At 45.3% G+C, this 23,104-nt stretch overlaps 2 protein-coding genes across 2 annotated transcripts; one reads left to right on the forward strand and one right to left on the reverse strand.

Annotated features, from left to right (window-relative positions):
* Positions 1-3,634: 3,634 nt before the first annotated feature.
* On the forward strand, positions 3,635-4,633 carry LOC141996066 (olfactory receptor 52E4-like). Its single transcript, XM_074967812.1, has one exon. The coding sequence runs from the start codon at positions 3,635-3,637 to the stop codon at positions 4,631-4,633; it is 999 nt and encodes a 332-aa protein (XP_074823913.1).
* Positions 4,634-19,922: 15,289 nt separating this feature from the next.
* Positions 19,923-21,073, reverse strand: LOC141996118 (olfactory receptor 52R1-like). Its single transcript, XM_074967950.1, has one exon. It carries the CDS (start codon positions 21,071-21,073, stop codon positions 19,994-19,996), a length of 1,080 nt encoding a protein of 359 aa, XP_074824051.1. The 3' UTR covers positions 19,923-19,993.
* Between the last annotated feature and the right edge of the window lie 2,031 nt (positions 21,074-23,104).

Raw genomic sequence — 23,104 nt, forward strand, 5'->3', positions numbered from 1 at the left:
TGGAGCCACCAGCATCACCTACACTGACCCATCCGTCTGTGAATCCCATTCAGCTAGCTCTGTGCTCCAATAATGTCTGTGGCAAGGAGTTCCACAGGCCAAATACACAATGTGTAAACAATTTTCTTTTGTCGCTGTTACATGTTAAAATTTCCAGTGTAAATGAATGTTCCCTTTTTCGTGTTTTATGACACACAGTGAATACAAACGCCTGAACTATTTTCTTTACCAATAGATTCATAGGGTTTAAGGCCACAAGTGACCATTAGATTATCCAGTCTGAATTCCACTATAACTCAGGCCATTACATTTCACCCAGTTACCCCAGTACTCAGCCCCATGACTTCTCTGTGACTAAAGCCTGGTCCACACTGAGATTTTACATCATAGAATCATAGAGGGTTAGAAGGGACCACAAGGGCAGGATTTGTTGGATTTGCTGTGTCTAAACCATCCCATACAGATGGCTTCCCAGCCTCCTTTGGAAAACCTCCCGCAAAGGAGCTGCTAGGACCCCTCAAGATGTCTGTTCCATTGTCCCCCTGTTCTTACAGTTAGGAAGTTTTTACTGAAATTTCATCTAAATCTGCTCTGCTATAGTTTGAACCCATCGCCTCTTCTCCTGTCCTCTTTGGCAGAAGGGAACAACTTTTCCCCATCTTTTTTATGGCAGCTTTTCATGTATTTGAAGACTGCTACCATGCCCCCACTTAATCTCCTCTTTTCCAACCTAAACATACCCAGTTCCTTCAGCCTTTGTCGTATCCTCCCATCCCTTTGATCATTGTTGCCGCTTGCCTCTGGATCCTTTCCAGTTTCTCTGCATCCTTCCTATACATTGGTGACCGAATGCATGCCTCTGAGAGATGTAGCTGTATCACCCTAACCCCGGTGTAGACAGTATGACGTAGACGGAAGAATGTAGACGTACATTTTGAGCAACTGGGTATGATGTAGACGGAAGAATTCGTCCATCGACCTTGCTGCCACCTCTTGGAGAGGTAGATTACCTCACTGCTGGGAGAGCCCCTCCTGTCAGTGCAAGTAGCGTTTACATTGAAGCACTGCAGCCCCTCTGTAGAGTTTTCAGTGTAGACAAGCCCTCAAGCAGCTCTCCCAGAAAAGCATCCAGTCTGGCTCTGCAGACACACAGCATTGGAGAATCCACCTTTTCCCTTCGCAGTTTGTTCCAGAGGTTAATCACTCTCAGTGCTAAACATTTGTCCCTTATTTCCAACTGGATTTCTTCTGGCTTCAGTTTCCAGCTGTTGGGTCTTGCTCTGCCATTCTCTGCTAGATTACAGAGCCCGTTATTACTCTTTAATATAAATAGATTAAACTCTTTAAGTCTCTCATACTGTCTGGCATTTTCTCCAGGCTTGAATCATTTTTGTGGCTCTTTTGTGCATCGTCTCCAATTTTTCAACATCCTTTCTGAAATGTGAACCCTGGGCCTGGACGCAGTCGGTTTCACCAATAAATGAATAAATGGACACAAATCAGATGTCAAGAATTATAACATTCATAAACCAGTCGGAGAACACTTCAATCTCTCTGGTCACTCAATTACAGACCTAAAGGTTGCAACATTACAACAAAAAACCTTCAAAAACAGACTCCAACGAGAGACTGCTGAATTGGAATTAATTTGCAAACTGGATACAATTAACTTAGGCTTGAATAGAGACTGGGAGTGGATGGCTCATGACACAAAGTAAAACTATTTCCCCATGTTTATTTCCCCCCCACTGCTCCTCAGACATTCCCGTTAACTGCTGGAAATGGCCCACCTTGATTATCACTACAAAAGGTTTTCTTCTCTCCCCCCCCCACCCTCTGCTCTCCTGCTGGTAATAGCTCATCTTAAGTGATCACTCTCCTTACAGTGTGTATGATAACACCCATTTTTTCATGTTCTGTGTGTATATAAATCTCCTCACTGTATTTTCCACAGTATGCATCCGATGAAGTGAGCTGTAGCTCACGAAAGCTTATGCTCAAATAAATTGGTTAGTCTCTAAGGTGCCACTAGTACTCCTTTTCTTTTTGCGAATACAGACTAACACGGCTGCTACTCTGAAAGCTGTGGAAAAGAACTTCAGAGGCTGATCTCATTTGTATAGGCACACCCACCCCGCCTAGAATTAGGCCATAGCTGCCCAAATGGTCACTTTGGCTGCTGTGGGATCCCCAGTGTCTCTGTTATTGGGGCAGGAAGAATAAATTGTTATTATCCTGATTATGGGAATCAAGGACAATGGAACTGCACCTTTTGTTATCGTGGAGTGACTCGCCATCAATTAAGTAACACTCGCTAGGCAAGGGACATGGGATCCAAAACTGTGAATTGAGAAAGAGGTTGGAGGTAGGTATTAGTGCCTGGTGGTGTAGGCCCCTTTGTGAGGGCCTGAAACATCAATTGTACCTCTGTCTCTCTCCACTGTGGAACATCAGAGCTAATTTTGGGTCTGTTAGGAGTCTAGCTACAGGTGCTGAGCTGAATTCACTTTGGCCTTATGGTGCCCCAGCACTGAGGCTCCCACTGCTACAAGCTGAAATCACTGAGCACTGTGTCAAGTAGTTGGGAGCCTGAAGATCTATTGCAGAGTGGAGCAGAGCAGATGATGGGAGCTGCTTGTGGGATGCTGAGCAGAGAACTTTGTGGGATGGCGGGAGCTGCTTGCGGAGCAGAGTGGTTTGTGGGACGGCTGGTGGAGCGGAGCGGCTTGTGGGGCAGATCGGAGTGAAGCTGCAGGGCAGTCAGCTTCACATTATGTAAGGTGCCCCTTACCTCTCCCCCCCGCCCCCGCACACAAACACACATTTTCACCCAGACTGGGGAGTAACACTCTGCAGATAAACTTTTGAACTCTGGGGCTGGACTTTTGGGTTGTTGGACTTTTGGACTTTGGGTGATTTAGGGGTTGCTGGACTCAAGAGATGTTTGGGTTGTTGGACTCAAGAACCCAAGGGAAAGGAAATGGCCCAATTTGCTGGGGCGGGTCTTTGCTCATGGTTTGGTTGATGAACCCTAGTTGTGGTGTTTTCCCAATTTAATGCTGATGTCGCTTACCTCATGTTATTAAAGATTCTCTGCTACACCGAGACTCTGTGCTTGGGAGAGGGGAAGTATTGCCTCTTTGAGGCACCCAGGGGTGTGTGTAAGATTTTCCCAGGTCACTGGGTGGGGGCTCGAACCACTTTTGCATTTGCTTTGATGAGAGGGAACTCCTGTGTACTGAACCTGGCCCATGCTGCTATCAACTCGGCCTGGCAGAAGGGTTACAATTGCATGAATGAACAATGATGGATAACCAGTATCCAAACTCATGTTTCCTGATGGAGGCTATTAAGTTTTCCCAGACCACAACATGTAGAATTACTGATGCATGGAGGACCATAAAACATGGAATTGGTATTAGTAGGGCCAGTTGTTCATAATTCATTTCTCTGAATAATGAAAATGCCATTTTTCATTACGTGAAGGGCAACCAATCTGCTTCACCCATAAGAACAGCACCCAGTAGTGCATGTAGTGTCTCATATTCACATTGTCTCTTCATCCAGGTATTTGTACTGCAACCATCACCCTTGACCCTGGGCACATACAGGAAGTCAGGGGAACATACGGTACATGCAAGAGACACCGTTCTGCCTCTTTGTTGGACACCTTCTCCTCTACTCCATGTCAGATTCCAACAGAACCGAGTTCATCAACCCCTCCACCTTCATCCTGCTGGGCATTCCTGGCCTGGAGGCAGCCCATGTCTGGATCTCCATCCCCTTCTCCATCATGTACATCATAGCCATCTTCGGGAACCTTGCTATCCTGTTCATCGTGAAGAGGGAGCCGAGCCTCCATGGGCCCATGTACTATTTCCTCTGCATGCTGGCTGTCACCGACCTGGTTCTGTCCACCTCCATCCTGCCCAAAATGCTGAGCATCTTCTGGTTCAATATCAGGGAGATCAATTTCAGTGCCTGCCTCACCCAGCTGTACTTGATTCACTGCTTCATAGTGATGGAGTCTGGCATCCTCGTGGCCATGGCTTTTGATCGCTATGTGGCCATCTGTGATCCCCTGAGACATTCCACCATCCTGACAAACCCCGTTGTGACCAAGATTGGCCTGGTCGTGGTGCTGCGTGGCAGCATGCTTGTACTGCCCTATGTCTTGCTGGCGAGGCAGTGGCCATATTGCAGAACCAACATCATCCCCCACACACACTGCGAGCACATGGCCGTGGTGAAGCTGGCCTGTGCTGATATCCGTGTCAGTAGTTACTACGGCCTCTCTGTGGCAATCTTTGTGATCAGTATGGATGTGCTTTTTATCACTGTGTCCTATATACAAATCCTCAGGGCCATCTTCAGTCTCCCCACAAAGGATGCCAGACTGAAGACTTTTGGGACTTGCATCTCCCATCTCTGTACCATCTTAGTCTTTTACATCTCAGCTCTCTTCTCCTCCCTAACGTACCGGTTTGGCCAGAATGTGGCCCTGCACTTCCACGTTCTCATTGCCAATGTCTACTTCCTGGTGCCCTCCATGCTAAACCCCATCATCTACGGGGTGAGGACCAAACAGATCAGGAACAGGCTGCTACGGCTCTTTACTCATAAAGGGATCTAAAATTTTCTCCTGGAGCTCTGGCTCTCACACCGAGCTCAGTGAAGATCTGGAAGGTGACATGGTGCTGGGCCCTACACTTTCCTGACCTTACTGTGCGTTATCAACATGACAAACTGGTAACTTGATCCCTGAAGCCCTGCCCTCTGCCCAACCTCTTCCCCCAAAGCCTGAACCTTGTTCCACATCTTCCCTTAAGGCCCCACCCACTTCTGTGACTCTTCCCCCAAGGTACTGCCCTTGTCATTCACTCCTCTCCTCCCCTCTCCCCATCCCTTGCTGGATCATCTCCACCTCCCTCTCCTACCAGCTGGGCTCCCTCTGCTCTGGGGTTAGGATGGGAGCTGCTGCAGCCTGACAAAGAGCCTGCAAGTGAGTGCAGCCAGGACACACAATTGGGGCCGACAGCTATATAAGGTAGTGAGTGACATCATCTTGTGTTCTTCTTTCATCACCCAAGAAGTCTCCTGGAAACACCCGAGGAACAAAGACTGAACTGGTGGAAGTGCTGGACCCAGGCTAAAGGGATGTTTAGCCTGTGAATGGAACACCTGGGGCTTCCAGGCTGTAAAGCAAGGGTAGCTGGCCCCATAAGAATCTGCTGCCTACTTGTATCATCTCTTAGGGTGAGAATATGCTATTTATAACTAATCTGTTTAGCATTTTAAATTTAGTTTGTGTGTTTTGCTTATTTTCCAGGTAATCTGCTTTAATCTCTTTGCTATCCCTTATAATCATTTAAAATCTATCTTTTATAGTTAATGAATTTGTTTTACTTTATCTAAACCAGTGTGGGAGTCATAATTCAGGGGCAAAAGGCTGCTATATATTCCTCTCCATATTGAGAGTGGGGGAAAATTTTATGAGCTTGCGATGTACAGTTCCCTGTGCAAGGCAAGATCGTATAATTTTGGGTTTATACTCCAGAGGGGGTTTGTGCCTGAGAAGCTGGAAGGTGCCCTAGGTTCAGCCTTCCCAGGCAGGAGCTGGTCAGAGAGCCTGTCTACGTGTGACAGCTCGGTGTGTCCCTACCCATAAGTATGCTGGTGAAAGTGCAGGCTGAAGCCTGGAGGACTTTACAGCTTGCCACAGCAGTACAGTAAGAGTGAGCCCAGGCTGAGGGTTGGGATCAGGATTCTGAGGCAGGCAGGTGAGATTGTGCATCATACAGCTTGTGGGCCCTAAAGCTCAGCTACAAAGCCCTGAGGGAAGAGACCATCGTGTGGCTTATTTCTTTAGCTTTCAGCTCCCTTCAGTTCCTCCTAGTTGGGGGCTTGAAGCAGGCAGGATCCCTTCAATGGGAATGGGCTGGGAGCCCTTTGTCCTGAGCCAGGCTTCGGGAGCAAGGCAAGGGATCGATTTGGAAGCTAGGAGGACAACAGCTGAGAGAGGTGGAAGGATAAGCCCGAGCTTTAGTTGGGAAGCCGGGATGCTGGGCAGAGGCTGGGGTGGCTGCAGTAGCTGATAATGAGGGAGATAAGTGGCACAACTTCCATTCGTCCACTATTTACACACCTACAAGGCACCATATCTGGAACTACAGGGCACCCATTGCCCAGGGGCTGAAGCTGAGTCTAACATATGCTCTGCATGACACTTTTGATCTCTATATCTGGAACCTCTTTAGCTAGGCTGTTAGGCGGCATTTGTGACAGGTTCCTCCCAGGGTTCCATCTGGAACTGGGGTACCACTCAGCCCCCTGACTCACCAGCCTGGGCTCCCTCTAACACTGTACTGCTGTAACAACCTACAAAGATTTCCACCCGGCACTTTCACCAGCATACATACAGGTAGGGACACACCCAGATGCAGTTGCAAGGAGACTCTCTGACCAGCCCCTGTATGGGAAAGCTTCTCCCAGCTCCTCAGGCGCACCCCATCCTCTGGAGTAAAAACCCAAAATTATACCGTCTTGCGCTGCATGGTAAACCATATGGCGTAAACTCATGACATTTGTCACCTCCTTCAACATGGAGAGGAATATGGAACAGCGTTTTGGTCCTGAATTTTGATACGGCAAACTAAGTTTATTAATTACAAAATATAGATTTTAAAATATTTTAGTGATAGCAAACAGATCAAGCAGATTACCTAGCAAATAAGCAAAAACCACAAACTAAGCTTAATATACTAAACAGATTGGATATGAACACCAATTTCTCACCCTAAGAGATGATATAAGCAGGCTGCAGATTCTTAAGGGGCCAGCTGCACTTGCTTTACAGCTTGGAAGCCCCAGGTGTTCCATTCACGGGCTAAACATCCCTTTAGCCTGGATCCAGCACTTCCCCCAGTTCAGTCTTTGTTCCTTGGTTGTTTCCAGAAGTCTTCTTCGGTGGGGAGAGAAGAACACCAGATGATGTCGCTCCCTGCCTTATATAGCTTTTGCATATGGTGGGAACCCTTTGTTTCAAAGCTTGGTTCCCAGACTGGTCTGTGAAAAAACACTGACATCTGAAGATGCAGTCTAGAGACATGTGGTCACCTCACATGTCTTTGTAGAGTCATAGCAGCCATTAATTCGAGGCTGCCAGGAAGGTTCCCCAGGTGGGGGATAAGCTTCTTCTAAGGCCTATTGTTGTTTCCTAATGGCCCATTGCCCTGAATAGGCCCTTCCCACCCAGCTATCTAGACTGAAAAACCCTGTCTAGTGGGTGTTACCCAGGTGTAGTTCCATTTCAAATACAGATACATAGCCAATATTCATAACATCTCACACAAAAATGATACATGCACACAAATAGGATAATCATATTCAGCAAATCATAGCTTTTCCAATGGCATACCACATGACTTATCTTGCATAAAATGCATTATAATTATGTCATAATCACGTCATAATAATATCACTGTGGAGAATATGGGGTGCAGTGTCACAGCATTATCCTCGTGTCATGGACTGACTGAGCCATGTGCAGCGATAAAGTGATTTACCCAAAACCACACAATGAGTCAGTGGCAGAACTGAGAACAGTGAATGCTGATCCCCCACCCCACCCCACCCCAGCACCATTGCTCTGACCATGAACTGGCATTGCTCCTCTGGGTTTTATTAGACACACTGAGGCTATTTGTGTGTTGTGATCAATGGAGTTGCCGTCCTTCTTAAACAGGAGGAATTTATAAAAGAAACAGCTAAAAACTACAGCCACAAAACAGGTTTCCACACAGTTCAGTCTTCAGCCTTGTCTTGCTTGTTTACCAGGGACCACACACTGCCTGGAACTGTACACAGTGCATAGAGGCTGTTATAAATATAAAGGAAAGGGTAAACACCTTTAAAATCCCTCCTGGCCAGAGGAAAAACCCTTTCACCTGTAAAGGGTTAAGAAGCTAGGATAACCTAGCTGGCACCTGACCAAAATGACCAATGAGGAGAAAAGATACTTTCAAAGCTGGAGCGGGGGAGAAACAAAGGCTCTCTCTGTCTGTGTGAGGCCTTTCCCGGGAACAGAGCAGGAATGGAGTCTTAGAACTTAGTAAGTAATCTAGCTAGGTATGTGTCAGATTCTGTTTGTTTAAATGGCTGAGAAAATAAGCTGTGCTGAATGGAATGGATATTCCTGTTTTTGTGTCTTTTTGTAACTTAAGGTTTTGCCTAGAGGGATTCTCTATGTTTTGAATCTAATTACCCTGTAAGGTATTGACCATCCTGATTTTACAGAGGTGATTCTTTTACACTGCGTTTTTTAGCATGCTAGCTTGAACCCCACTACCACAAGTCTGTCTACCTCTGCTGGGAGGTTTACTCCCAGCTGCAGTGTCAATATGCTCTTAGGTGCTACCATAATAGAAATAAGACTAGCCCAGACTAGACTGTGGTCTGTCAAGTCTTCCCTACTTCTCTGGAGGCAGTGGGTCTAAATGGCTTTTAATTATATTTGCTTTGTCTCTTTCCTCCCTCCTCTCCTACTGCTCTTAGCCCTGGTCTACACTACGAGTTTAAGTCGAATTTAGCAGCTTTAGATCAATTTAACCCTGAACCTGTCCACACAATGAAGCCATTTTTGTCGACTTAATGGGCTCTTAAAATTGATTTCTGTACTCCCCCCCCACCCCACCCCCGACGAGGGGATTAGTGCTGAAAGTGACATTGCCTGGTCGAATTTGGGTTAATTTGACATTGGGTCTATTCATCATTGGTGAGACCTCATCTGGAGTACTGTGTCCAGTTTTGGGCCCCACACTACAAGAAGGATGTGGAATAATTGGAAAGCGTCCAGCGGAGGGCAACAAAAATGATTAGGGGACTGGAACACAGGACTTCTGAGGAGAGGCTGAGGGAACTGGGATTGTTTAGTCTGTGGAAGAGAAGAATGAGGGGGGATTTGATAGCTGCTTTCAACTACGTGAAAGGGGGTTCCAAAGAGGATGGCTCTAGACTGTTCTCAGTGGTAGCAGATGACAGAACAAGGAGTAATGGTCTCAAGTTGCAGTGGGGGAGGTTTAAGTTGGATATTAGGAAAACCTTTTTCACTAGCAGGGTGGTGAAGCACTGGAATGCGTTACCTAGGGAGGTGGTGGAATCTCCTTCATTAGAAGTTTTTAAGGTCAGGCTTGACAAAGCCCTGGCTGGGATGATTTAGTTGGTGGTTGGTCCTGCTTTGAGCAGGGGGTTGGACTGGATGACCTCCTGAGGTCCCTTCCAATCCTGATATTCTATGATTCTATGATTCTACCTTTTCTTTAATTAAAATTCTTCTTTTAAGAACCGGATTGATTTTTCATTGTTCTTAGGATCCAAGGGTTTGGGTCTGCGTTCACCTGTACCAATTAGTGAGGATATTATTATCAAGCCTTCCCCAGGACAGGGGGTGTAGGGCTTGGGGGGATATTTTGGGGGAAGACGTCTCCAAGTGGGCCTTTTCCCTGTTCTTTGTTTCAATCTCTTGGTGGTGGCAGCATAGGGTTCAAGGACAAGGCAAAATTTGTACCTTGAGGAAGTTTTTAACCTAAGCTGGTAAGAATAAACTCAGGGGGTCTTTCATGCAGGTCCCCACATCTGTACCCTAGAGTTCAGCGTGGGGAAGTAACCTTGACAGGGGTCATCACCCATATCCTGGCTAGAACATTCACAGGAAAGTCCATCAGGTGGGCATAAACTTCCTCTAAGGCCTATCGTGTTTCTTAATGGGCCATTATCTTGAATGGTGCATCCACAATGTGCTGGCTAGACTGGATGTAAACTACCTTGTGGATGGTTTCAGAGTAGCAGCCCTGTTAGTCTGTGGGTGGATGTTACCCAGGGACAAACACGTTTGAAATGCTGGTATAGAGGTAATCTTCATAACTTTAGGTACAAAAATGATACATGCACACAAATACAGGAATCCTATTTAACAAATCGAAACTTTTCCATTGAAACCATACGTGACATACTTTACAGAAAACACGTCAGAATCATATCACTGCGGTACATACAGTAGTGCCTCACTTGACGTTGTCCCGGTTCACGCTGGGTCCTTGTTACATTGCTGATCTATTAGAGAACAGGCTCGTTTCAAATTGCGCAATTCTCCCTTATAACGTCCTTCGGCTGCCGGCTCTGTCCACTGCTTGCAGGGTCCTCTGGAGGAGCAGCCCCTCCTCGTGGGGATGAGAAGGGAGAGGGCAGAAGCCCCCCTATCAGCTCCCCTAAATTCCCTGCAAGGCATGAGGCTTAGCAGCTGCCCAGCACCAGTTCAGGGGGCCTTCCTCCCACTGCCCTGCTGCTCCTGCCCTCTGCCTTTGAGCTGCTCCCGGGAGCCTCCTGCTTGATGGGTGGGAGGGGCGGGGGAGAGGATGTCCCCTTGCGCCTGCCCCCCTGCTCCGTACCCCCTCTCCACAAAGCAGAGAAGGGGGGACAGGGCTCAGGCACAGAAAGGAGGGAGCTTGCTGGAAGCAGCTGCTTCCTGTCTGAACTTGCTGATCTGATTAAAAGGGCAGCGTACTGGAAGTGGGGTCAGCGTACTTAAAGGGGCAACCCACGTCTCTCTCTTTCACTCGTGCAGCCCCCCCGCTCCCCCTCCAGCACTTTGGAAACTCAGCGCCTGTGCGGCCGTGCAGGTGCCGTCAGGAGGAGGGAGTGGTGCGCTCCAGTGGGATAGCGTGGGCTTCATCATCATGTTCCGTTTTTGCAGGGAAGTGTTTGCAGCCCCTGCCCTGCGTCTATTGTGTTTCCTCCCTCCTGCGTCCACCCATGCTGCCTTGTAGAGCGTGAGACGACAGTAACAGCAACATGCTAACCCCTGAGGGCGCAGCCGAGTGCTACTTCGTCATTTAGCAGCAAGGAATTCCCTGGGAAATAGTCCACCTTCTTAATATTAAACTCTTTGTTTAAAATTGTTTAAAGCTTATAATGTACACGTATATAATGTCTTTTGTCTGGCAAAAAAACAATCCTGGCACCTAACCGCCCCCCGCCTGCCAATTTACATTAATTCTTATGGGGCAATTGGATTCGCTTAACATCGTTTTGCATAAAGTCACATTTTTCAGGACTATAACTACAACGTTAAGTGAGGAGTTACTTTATGAGGACTCCAGGGTGGTGCTTTGAGGTGCAGAATATCACACCTCCCCTCTTGAGTTTACTGCAGGTGCGTTAGTCACTGACTAATGCGAAGGCAGCATGCCCGAGGCCTGTTTAAGGTTTGAACATTCAACTCACAAGAGTTATAAGCATTGTAGTGTTTTCCCCATGTGTTCTTCAAAAGTTGTGTGTGGCTTTTCTGGGTTGCTAGAAAACCTGTCTTTGTATCTTTGCAGCATTGTTAACCACTGAGCTTTTGCAACTGGTAGTAACTCAATACAGATATTCACCAATGCAATGCAGTGATGTGCCTCAGTTTCCCCTTCCACAGAAACAGACTCCAACGACAAACTGCTGAGCTTGAATTAATATGCAAACTAGATACCAGTAACTTGGCTTTGAATAGAGACTGGATCATTACACATATTGAATCTATTTCCCCATGTTAAGTATCCTCGCACCTTCTTGTCAACTGTCTAAATGGGCCATCTTGATTATCACTACAAAAGTTTTTTTCTCATGCTGACAATAGCTCATCTTAATTAATTAGCCTCTCACAGTTTCTATGACAACTTCCACTTTCTCTGTATGTATATATTGTCATGGAAAAATTAACCATGTGTTGTGTTTGGACCAGAACAAAGCCTGAGGCTTCTTTATTTAAGCATGCACCTACAGGGAGAGTCAGCTGGAGCTGCTCTGACGTAAACAGAAATACAGGAGCTTATATTGCTGAAAACCACAATTTGCCAAACCCACTTTCTTTAACAGCATTTTCCTTATTTGGCATTTAGTGCAAGCTTCAACGGTAGCTTTGCCTTACTTGGAGTTTAGCAAAAACAAGCTTTTCCTGTTATTGACATGTGTTTCCTTTGCGGTTAATGGGTTTTTTTTAATTTTTAGCGGTTGTGGTTACATTTTTTAAGCTGTGCTGTTGCAATTGCCCCTTAATGGAATTTTCCTCACTCTCTTCTTATGCTTCATACACACAGTTATACACACACTGAGCTTGACCAAAGTTTTAGGCCTAGAAGTTTAGGCCTGCTAGATTTTTCCTTTACATTATCTATCTTCTTACTCTATGTTCCATTCTATGCATCCGATGAAGTGGGCTGTCGCCAATGAAAGCTTATGCTCTAATAAATTTGTTAGTCTCTAAGGTGCCACAAGTACTCCTGTTCTTTTTAGGTGTATTATGGTTTCCCTGCTGTGACAAGCTTTGAGCCTGTCTATAGGTGTTAGGTGGGAAGCCCTATCTCCATAGAGCTTCTTCTTTACTACTCCTAGCATGTCCAAAAGCTTTTCCCCAAAATCATGCATGTTACACCTTTTCATAGGATTTACTGTCAGTACCAAGCTCTTTATTGTAAGATTTATCATTTGCTTCAAGCTTTGCATCATGAGATTTAACAATAACACCAAATCTTTTATCACAGGTAGGTGTTTTCAAGTATTTTTTATAATACCAAGCCTTCTGCTTGTAGAGTTTGGTTTGTTCAATACCCATTGTATCTTTCAACTCCTCCCCGAACCTTACCATGTGTTTATTTACTGGGTTTCCTTTCCTCTCAGTGCCCCTTTCAGCAGGGATTTCAGTTGAAGGTCATCTTTGGGGTCTTTGCATTCCAGGGTCTGGTGAGGTAAGGACGTAAAGGGACTTTGCATGTTGGCTAGACCTCTGTGGTGCTGCTTCCCAACTCCAGGGTTATGCTCATTCAAACAATCCACCTCTCCACTCGGGCTTTCCTGCACTCCCCACTCCCAGCACTGGGACTTTCCCACCCCTTTCCCAGAGGGTTGTGATCTGTGCTCTCTGGGCTAAGAGGTGTGCCTTTCCCGGCAGCTCTTTCCGGGCAACTGCCTCCTTACCAGCCCAGGATATTTCTTCCTCCCCTCTGCCAGGTGGGTCATTAGCATTTTCACAGACAACCCTTTATTCAGTAGGATCTGCATCCTGTTTTAAAGAGACAGAGTTAGTTTTCACAAGCACGTCAGGAACAAAGTCCTGAAAAATGGAGAGCTGGATTTGGGTATCCTCCGTCATCCCTCTGTCTACAGTTCCCTCTCAAAGCCTGCGACACAGGTTGGGTGCCTGGGTGCACAGATGCTGAATCAGCCTAATTCTGTCCTGGGCGTCCCCCCCTTGTGATCAGTGAGGGGACATTCCTGTCCTCCCCCAGTTTCCTCCTGAGCCCCGCTACATGCATACCCAATGCTCTCTATCCTCTGTTCAGCGGTGAAGGGCTCCGACCTAAAAGCCTGGAAAGTTTTCTCATCTGCAGGCACTACACCCCGCAGCTCTTTCTGAGGTGGTGTTGCTTCCAGCGGCAGTGTTAAAGGAACCCTCAGATCCCCCCTCAGTGGTTCATACGATTCCATCACCTTTCTCTGGGCTCCCCTCTGGAAGACATCTTCCTTTGCTCCTGAGCATGGGATTTTCCCCTTGCTAAACTGAATCTGGACGTTTTTCTCCCTGACACTTCTCCCACTCTGAGGAGATGTCACCTTCAGCTCCAGGGCAGGAGCTGGTCTCAAACAGCTGCACCTCTGGAAGCGTGCAGCTTCTCCCTGCTGCAGAGGAATCAAGGAGATGCTCTCTCATTCCTTCAGCACTTCCTGGGACTTTATCCTTTCCCTCTGGGGTCCCAGCAGATTGTTCCTTCTTGGTGCAAGCTTACTCCTTAACGCCCCGAGCTACACAGAAGAAATCATTGCCAAGTAGGATAGTATAACAAGGTGCTGGGCATGAACTTCTGAGCCAGCCCTCTGTCACGGCATCCCAAAGAGCTTCAGCTTTGGCAAACCTTACCAAGCAGTAACTGTAGTGGGGATTCGACCATTAGAAATATAGATAGCTGGGTTTGTGATAATCCAGAACAATACATGGTGAATTGCCTGGGTTGTGTGAAGGTAGCAGATCTCGCAAGACGTCCAGACCCACTTATGTGAAGTGTTGGGGAGAAGCTGGTGGTCGTGGTACATGTAGTGCCAGTAACAGAGGGACAGGTAGGAGAGAGGTCCTGGAGGCCAAATTTAGTCTGGAAGGCAGGAGATTAAGATCCAGGACCTCCATAGCAGCATTCTCTGAAATGCTTCCCGTTCCACCGCAGGGCCAGGCAGAGAGACAGAGCTGCAGGATCTCAATGTGCGGATGAGACGAGGGAGGAGTGGTTTAGATTTATTAAGAACTGGGGGAAAATTTTGGAAAGGAGGAGCTGTTAAACTTAGAGATGATTATGTGACTGGTACTATGTCATGTTTTAATGAATATTGTCATGTATAGTATAAACTGGACATGGGAGGTTAAATATATGAAATGTTCTGAATCATTATTAATATTAATCCATTTATATGATGCTGGTAAATGTTGTTAATATTGGGCCCAGATGTGCTAGTGTGAACATTCTGGCTGTGGCAGAATTTTAGCCAGGGGGAATGTAATGGGACTTTTGGCCCCTCACAGAAACGTCGTGAGGATTTTTGTTTGGCCAGCTCCCAGTACCGAAAGGAAGAGGAACGGTGAACGGGAAACCAGGCCCCTGAGACTCACAGGATCCAGGGGCAATGGGGAGAGGTCAATGCTCCCGGTAAGCCTGGTAGACAGGGCAGGCAGGAAAATGAGGGAGTCAGGAGGCTAGGGGGGGCGGGGGGGTCAGGGGTCCCATCCTCCATATGTGCTGGGGCTGCCTGGTCCACAGTGGGGCTGAGATAAGGAGAGACCAGAGGCCCGGGCTGAGCTGGGAGCAGAGCTGTGTTGGCCAGAGCCAGAGGTGTCAGAGAAGCATCTCAGGGAGCAGTCAGTTCTGGAAGCAGAGCCAGAGCAATGTGTGGCCCCAGCTCTGCACAGACAGCTGGCACAGGAAACCTCGAGCGAACCGCCCAATGACCACAAGATGCACCAAGGTACGAAGGTACCAGGCCAGGTTTATTGTCAATGAAGCACAGTACTATTATCCCTCAGATTCTACCAGACCACAAGTACAGGTTTTCCCATCACAATGGGCCAGCTCAGTGAACAGCGGGGCTTCCTATTCCTCCCTAGGCTAGACGAAGACATTCCCTCTGAGATACATCTTAGTACCCGATACAAACAAGTTATGTACTGCCCCTCTGACATCGTTAGTTACTGCCCCCTGATGTGGGTAGTAAGTTGGTTTGATCTAAACATCTTTATCATGTACTGTATCCTGACCTTATCTTTTAGGAGGGGTCAGCGTGTTCCTGTTATCTTTTTATAACCATCCTCGTATCAGCATATTCTGGTACCACTTGATATCGGGATGTGTTTGCATCAGTGCTCTGTGCCCAGAACTCCTTAGGAATGTGTATTTCTGCAGTATCCACCCTGTTCTTGCCAGATTCTGTGAGCAGGGCCTGCCTCTTGCTCACAGCTTGTCTTGGCTTTATATCAGTAAAGCTTTCACTACTTCTTTTGCTCAGGCTTATGTCTCAGGCTCTCTTCCGACTACATTCCCCCACTTTTTTGTCTTTTTGTCAGGAGGATGTTTGTCCATCGTCCAGGAAAACCATAATGCATGGACTGAAGATGGCTCCATGGATAAACACTGTTATAAGGCTACCTAACTTTCCTGAAAACACATTCATGCCCCCTCTGTGCCTCAGTCTGCACATTTCCTCATACGACTGATGGACAGATTTTATTTTTTAATTGTTTTTAGTTTCTCATAGTGGACCTGTGTATGTTAGGCCCGGGACCACGTCTGAGGAGGAGGGTGTAGAGTTTTGCTCTGGTAACCTGTGGGTGACATGAGGAGGCCTTTATACTTAGTTGGTGGTCGATGAAATGGGCTTTGTTCAGGATTATAAATGGATTGTTTTTATACCTTATAGAATATTAGCCGATTACATGATTTTTTTGAATAGTTAAATACCAGAAATATTCCCTCTATAACTTGTGACACATGATACTAGATGAGTAATGTGATTAGTTGGTATGCAGACATTTCTCATAGGACACTTTTGGTTCAACACACCTCACAGAGTATCCAAGTATACAGATGTCCAACAGCCCTTACAAACTGCATAAGTACAAGCATTCGTTTTTTAAAACATTAATAAGCATTTGATTATATCTTATAAAGATTATTCATTACTGTGGCAGTGTTGATAGCTAGTTCCATTCTTTTCTGAACCCGGTGTTGTAATTTGGCTTTTTTGGTTTGAGATTGCAGATAGCAACACATTCCCATCAGTGCAGTTACTGCTATGGCTTGTATTTCCATCAGCGTTACATGTGTTCGGACTATTGGGTGTAGAGTGACATCCCATGGAATTGCCCACCAAGGTGTTTCCCCCTCTCTTTCTACTTCTTTGCTTTGTTGTTAGATAAGATGAGCTATGGGTATTAAGGCTTCCTTGGTTCTTATCACCAAGTCATGTATGTCAAATTGTAATCACTCCAGCTGGGGAAACAATTTACTCAATAAATCTTGTAGGTTGCCAGAAGAAGTAATAATTTCAATGGCACTACTTGTTGGTCAAAAGGCATGGGTTTCGATCTGGACGGTGCTAGTGACTTGCACACAAAATTCTCTATTGATTTCAGAACAAATGTTTCCATGTATAGAAAAATCAGAATAGCCCAGAGCACACACCCCATCTTGTATTTGTACCAGCTCATTGATTAGTTCTTTTTGTAACAATCGGGCCCAGCCTCTTTTTGTGTCATTGGTATTAATTGTAGCATAGCATTCACACAGCCACCATCCATTATGTTTTGCACAACAAGCCTGATTAGTTTCTAAGCCAGTTTTAGTCACTAGGTGCACAGTGGGATAGTGCTGTACATAAGTATTATTTACCAGCGTTCCCATACTGTTGGCATAGTACACTTTGACTGGATTTTGCATTTACCTTGGGATGGCCATAATGCTATGAAGGCTTTTATTGTTATTACGATTTAAACTTGAAACCTTATTAAATGTAGCAGATTGTAAAAACACAGGACTTTTTGCTCCTGTATTTATTTTTAAATGTCTGCGCGGTCCAGTATTTGTGGCCAGTCTTGTATTTTTAATTGTTATAAGCTTTGTCTGATGAGTAGAATGGAAGAATTACTTCCATGTCTTGCTTGCCACATTCCTACTAATAAATCCCAGAATGATGTTAGCTTTTTTTACAACAGCGGTACACCGTTGACTCATATTTAACTTGTAGTCCACTATGACCCCTAGATACCTTTGCTCAGTACTCCTTCCTAGGTAGTCATTTCCCATTTTGTATGTGTGCAACTGATTGTTCCTTCTTAAGTGTGTCCAGATCATTTTGAATGTTCATCCTATTCTTCAAAGCAGTTGCAACCCCTCCCAGCTTGGTATCATCTGCAAATGTAATAAGTGTACTCTCTATGCCATGGTCTAAATCGTTGATGAAGACATTGAAAAGAACCATACCCAGAACTGATCCCTGCGGAACCCCACTCATTATGCCCTTCCAGCCTGACTGTGAACCATTGATAACTACTCTCTGGGAGCAGTTTCCAACCAGTTATCCACCCACATTACAGTAGTTCCATCTAGGTTGCATTTCCCTAGTTTCTTAATGAGAAGGTCATGCGAGACTGTATCAAAAGCCTTACTAAAGTCTAGATATACCACATCTACCTCTTCCCCCCATCCACTAGGCTTGTTACCCTGTCAAAGAAAGGTATCAGGTTGGTTTGACATGATTTGTTCTTGACAAATCCATGCTGACTATCACTTATCACCTTGTTATCTTCTAGATGTTTGCAAATTGATTCCTTAATTATTTGCTCCATTATCTTGCCTGGCACAGAAGTTAAGCTGACTGGTCTGTAATTGCCTGGTTTCCCTTGTTTCCCTTTTTATAGATTGGCACTATATGTGCTGTTTTCCAGTCTTCTGGAACCTCCCTGTCTTCTATGACTTTTCAAAGTTAATAGCTTATGGCTCAGATATCTCCTCAGCCAGTTCCTTGAGTATTCTAGGATGCATTTCATCAGGCCCTGGTGAGTTGAAGACATCTAACTTGTCTAAGTAACTTTTAACTTGTTCTTTCCCTATTTTACCATTTGAACTACCCAATTTTCACTGTCATTCTCTATGGCAAACTTCTTGGTGAAAACCAAAACAAAGAAGTAATTTAGCACTTCTGCCATTACCACATTTTCTGTTATTGTTTTTCCCTCTTCATTTAGTAACGGGCCTACCCTGTCCTTGGTCTTCCTCTTGCTTCTAATATATTTGTAGAATGTTTTCTTGTTACTTTTTATGTCTCTAGCTAGTTTGATTTCATTTTGTGCCTTTGCCTTACTAATTTTGCCCCTACATACATGTGTTATTCGTTTATATTCCTCCTTTGTAATTTGACCTTGTTTCCACTTTTTTTAGGACTCTTTTTTTTTTATTTTTAGATCATTTGAGATCTCCTGGTTAAGCCAGGGTGATCTCTTGCCATACTTCCTGTCTTTCTTACGCAGTGGGATAGTTTGCTCCTGTGCCCTTAATAATGTCTCTCTGAAAAACTGCCAGATGTCTTCTATTGTTTTTCCCCTTAGACTTGCTTCCCATGAGATCTTACCTACCAACTCCCTGAGTTTGCTGAAGTCTGCCTTCTTGAAATCCACTGTCTTTATTTTGCTGTTTTCCCTTCTACCATTCCTTAGAATCATGAACTCTATCATTTCATGATCACTTTCCCCCAAGTTGCCTTCCATTTCCAATTTCTCAACCAGTTCCCCCTTGTTTGTCAAAATCAAGTCTAGAACAGCCTCTCCCCTAGTAGCTTTCTCCACCTTCTGGAACAAAAACATTGTCTCCAATACATTCCAATAACTTATTGCATAATCTGTGCCCTGCAGTGTTATTTTCCCAGCAGATGTCTGGACAGTTGAAATCCCCCATTCCCACCAAGTCCTGTGCTTTGGACGTTTTTGTTAGTTGTTTGAAAAACTTCTCAGTCACCTCTTCTTGGACTGTACCCACTCAGTATTTGAGACTGTTTATTCAGATTCTTATTGCCAGTGTTTTTGTAGTGTCCCAATCTGGGGGTACAGTAGATTTTCCCAGCTGGGCATGGGTTTTCCAAAGACCACTTCATAAGGACTAATTCCTGTTGAGCAATTTGGGAATCTCTGGATTCTCATCAGAACACATGGAAGCATCATGTTCCAGTTTGTTCCCAGCTCATTGCATACTTCGGATAATTCAATTTTAGAAGACTTGTTCATTTTAACCTTTAAATCCACTACATCCCACTTCTCTCCCAGAGCAGAGATAGAAACCAGGAGTCCTCGTGGAGTCTATTTCTCTTCAGAGTTAGTCAGAAAATTAAAATATCCAATACATTTTTCAGTCTAACCAATGTCCCTTACATAACTTCCCATAAGATGTCAGAACATGTTAGTATGAGAGCTGAGTGGGTTTCATATTTATTTTTCTTTCTTTTCTATAGGAATTAGATACAGCGCTCCTGTCAGCTCATTGCTGTTATGTGCCAAAAACTAGAGTTTTCAAGAGCCTAAGTAGCCCCTGGAATCATGGTAAAAATGGCCTCCCACAACCAAAATCTAAAATTGCTCCCTTCCAGGTGGTGGCAAAGGGAGGGAGGTGGAAATCATCCTGTGAGTGACAGGGGGAGGGAAGGATAGCAGTGAGAGAGGGGGGAAGTCCTTGGGGAAGAAGCAAAGCAGGGACAAAACCCTGGCAGAAAAGGTGGGGCAAAGCGGGATTTGGGGGGTGCAGTTACCAGCAATTAGAAAGGTGGCAACCCAGTGAATAGTACATTGACCGACTCCCCCGTTTGTAACGTTGACACAGCACAGTGAGTTCAGGAAAGGGTTTAATGTGTCTTTGACTGTCCATTAAGTGATTCAGGAAAGAAGTCTCAGAACTATCTCATCAGTCAGCTCTGCATAGAGCTTGCTTTGAAAGCCAGAGCACCAGGAGGAAAATTTAGGTCCCTTTGTGAGTAAATAGCTGGACAGCCTGTCCCAGATTTCTTTGGTCCTCACACCATAGATGATGGGGTGTACCATGGGGGGCACCGCAAGGTACACGTTGGCAATGATAATGTGGAAATGCAGGGCCACATTGTGTCCAAGCCTGTGCGTGAGGAAGGAGAAGAGAGCTGGTGTGTAAGAGGCTAAGATGACACAGAGGTGGGAGCCGCAGGTCACAAAAGTCTTGACTCGGGCGTCCTTTGTGGGGAGGCTGAAGATGGCCCTGAGTATCTGGATATAGGACACAGCGATAAAAAACACATCCAGACCGGTCACCAAAAATGCCACAGAGAGGCCGTAGTAACTACTGACACATATGTCGGCACAGGCCAGCTTCACCACGGCTATGTGCTCACAATATGTGTGGGGGATGATGTTGGTTCTGCAATATGGCCAACGCCTTGCCAGGAAGGGATGAGGCAGTATAAGTGTGCCACCATGCAGCACCACGGCCAGACCAATCTTGGCCACCACGGGGTTTGTCAGGATGGTGGAATGTCTCAGTGGATGGCAGATGGCCACATAGCGATCCAAAGCCATGGCCATGAGGATTCCAGATACCATCACTGAGAAGCAGTGAATGAAGTACATCTGGGTGAGACAGGCACTGAAATTAATCTCAATGGAATTGAACCAAAAGATTGCCAGCATTTTGGATAGAATGGATGTGGACAGGACCAGGTCACTGACGGCCAGCATGCAGAGGAAATAGTACATGGGCCCATGGAGGTTCGGCTCTATCTTCACAATGAACAGGATGGTGACGTTCCCCAAGATGGCTATGATGTACATGGTGAAGAAGGGGATGGAGATCCAGACATGGGCCATTTCCAGGCCAGGAATGCCCAGCAGGATGAAGGTAGAGGGATTGATGAAGTCGGTTGTGTTGGAATCTGACATGAAGTAGGGGTGAAGGTGTCCGACTCTGAGGAAGAATGCTGCCTCCTGCATGTACCGTACATTCCCCTGATGTCCTGTATATGCCCAAAGTTGAGGATGATGGTTGAAATACGAATGCCGGATGGAGAGACAATGTTAACATAAGACACTACGTGCACTATGAAAGGCAGTTCTTGTGGTTGAAGCAGATTAGTCGCTCTTCACACATAATTATTCAGATAAATGAATTTTTAACAACTGACCCTACTAATGCCAATTCCATATTTTATGGTGCTCGCTGCATCAATCATTCAGTGGGGGGAACCTTAGTAGGGACCAGCAGGAAACACAAGTGTGGATACTTGTTGTCCATCTTCATTCCTGAATGAATTGAAACCCACGCTAGAGTGTATATGCTGTAAGGCATTCCTCATTTACCTGGTTGCTCAAAACCTGAGAGTGGGATTAAAAACAACAATGAAGCTTTGCCAAGACATGTGCCAGAGGAAACATCCCAACTAGAACACACCCCAGGGAACAGACAAGGCATCATTGATAGCAGCTCCATAGAAACACCTGCTGCAGGCAAAAGCAAAGGCAACATCTGGATGCCTAATGAATGGTTTGGAGAATAACCTGCTCTGGACACGCACTCAGTTTTGGTCACTCAGTTCTGTGAAGGATATAGCAGATAGAAAGGTGATTTCTGGGACAGGCTCTGAGAATGGGGGAGGTTGCAATATGTGTAGATTAAAAAGTGTGGGACTGTTGCGTTTAGAGAAGAGACAAAGAAGGTGCGTCTGATAGAAGAGAACAAAATAAAGAAGGGAACTGGTTACATTCAAATGGACAAACAGAGAACAGTTACCACCCAGTAATAACTAGAGACACTTAATGCTTCAAAAATGCTAATTCTCCAAAGCTGAGGCAAATTATCAGCAAAAGTGATTGGAAGGAAAAATTTAGACAGAATAATGGGAATGAAGATTGTGAGTTCTCGTGACAAAGTGAATTCAACTATTAGGAGGGAAATAAAGCAATAATGAACAAATGGGGAAAAGGACAAATAGCAAGAAATACAAATTGGAAGTTATGAAAACTGATAAGCGATCACGTTCGGGACATTCAGAGAAAAGCCAGGCTTGGAAGGACTATGAATCACAAAAAGAAGGTTACTGAGTCTATTAAGAACCAAAGAAAAATTGCCGGCCAATTCCTAGAGGGAGAAAGCAAACATGTTAATCTTGCAGAAAAGGGAGACGTGTTCAATAAACAGTTTTCTTCTGCATTCGGAAAGAAGCAGGATGAGAGTCTCATATCACCTGAGGTGAGGAAACACTTGCCAGTCCATTAACGATCAAGGAGTGTGTTAAACAGCATCTACAGTTGAACCTCAGAGTTAGGAACACCAGAGTTACGAGCTGGCCGATCAGCCACAGATCTCATCTGGAAACAGAAGTACACAAACAGACAACAGCAGAGCTAACCCTCCCCCTGCAAACCGCAAATACAGGACAGTTCTGTGTTAAAGGTAAATTATTTAAAAAATAAAGGCTAGGAAAGAATGGAAAAGCTGGTATAGGAGTTGTTCAAAACCCCCCTAGAGAAATATAATTAATGTCAGTCAGTCAGAATTTACAGAAAATAAGTCTTGTCAAATAAATCCAATTTCATCCTTTAATGAGAGTAAACATTTTGTTGATCAAGGAAACTGCACATAAGCAATAGATTTAAATTGCATCAAGGGAGGTTTAGGTTGGACATTAGGAAAAGCTCCCTAACTGTCAGGGTGGTTAGCACTGGAATAAATTGCCTAGGGAGGCTGTGGAATCTCCATCACTGGAGATTTTTAACAGCAGGTTAGACAAACACCTGCCAGGGATGTTTTAGATGGTGCTGGTCCTGCCATGAAAACAGGGGACTGGATTTGATGATCTCTCAAGGTCCCTTCCAGTTCTGTGATTCTATGATACGCAAAAGAGTTGATTTCTCTGAGGTATTTGAGTTAGTAGGGGGAAACTTTCAGATAAAAAACACTATCCAATATCAGTAGAGCATACGTAAAACAATTTAGTGGGGGATTGGTTCCACTTTGAGCAGGGG

This window comes from Natator depressus, chromosome 1 (assembly GCF_965152275.1).
Source record: "Natator depressus isolate rNatDep1 chromosome 1, rNatDep2.hap1, whole genome shotgun sequence".
NCBI lineage: Eukaryota > Metazoa > Chordata > Testudines > Cheloniidae > Natator > Natator depressus.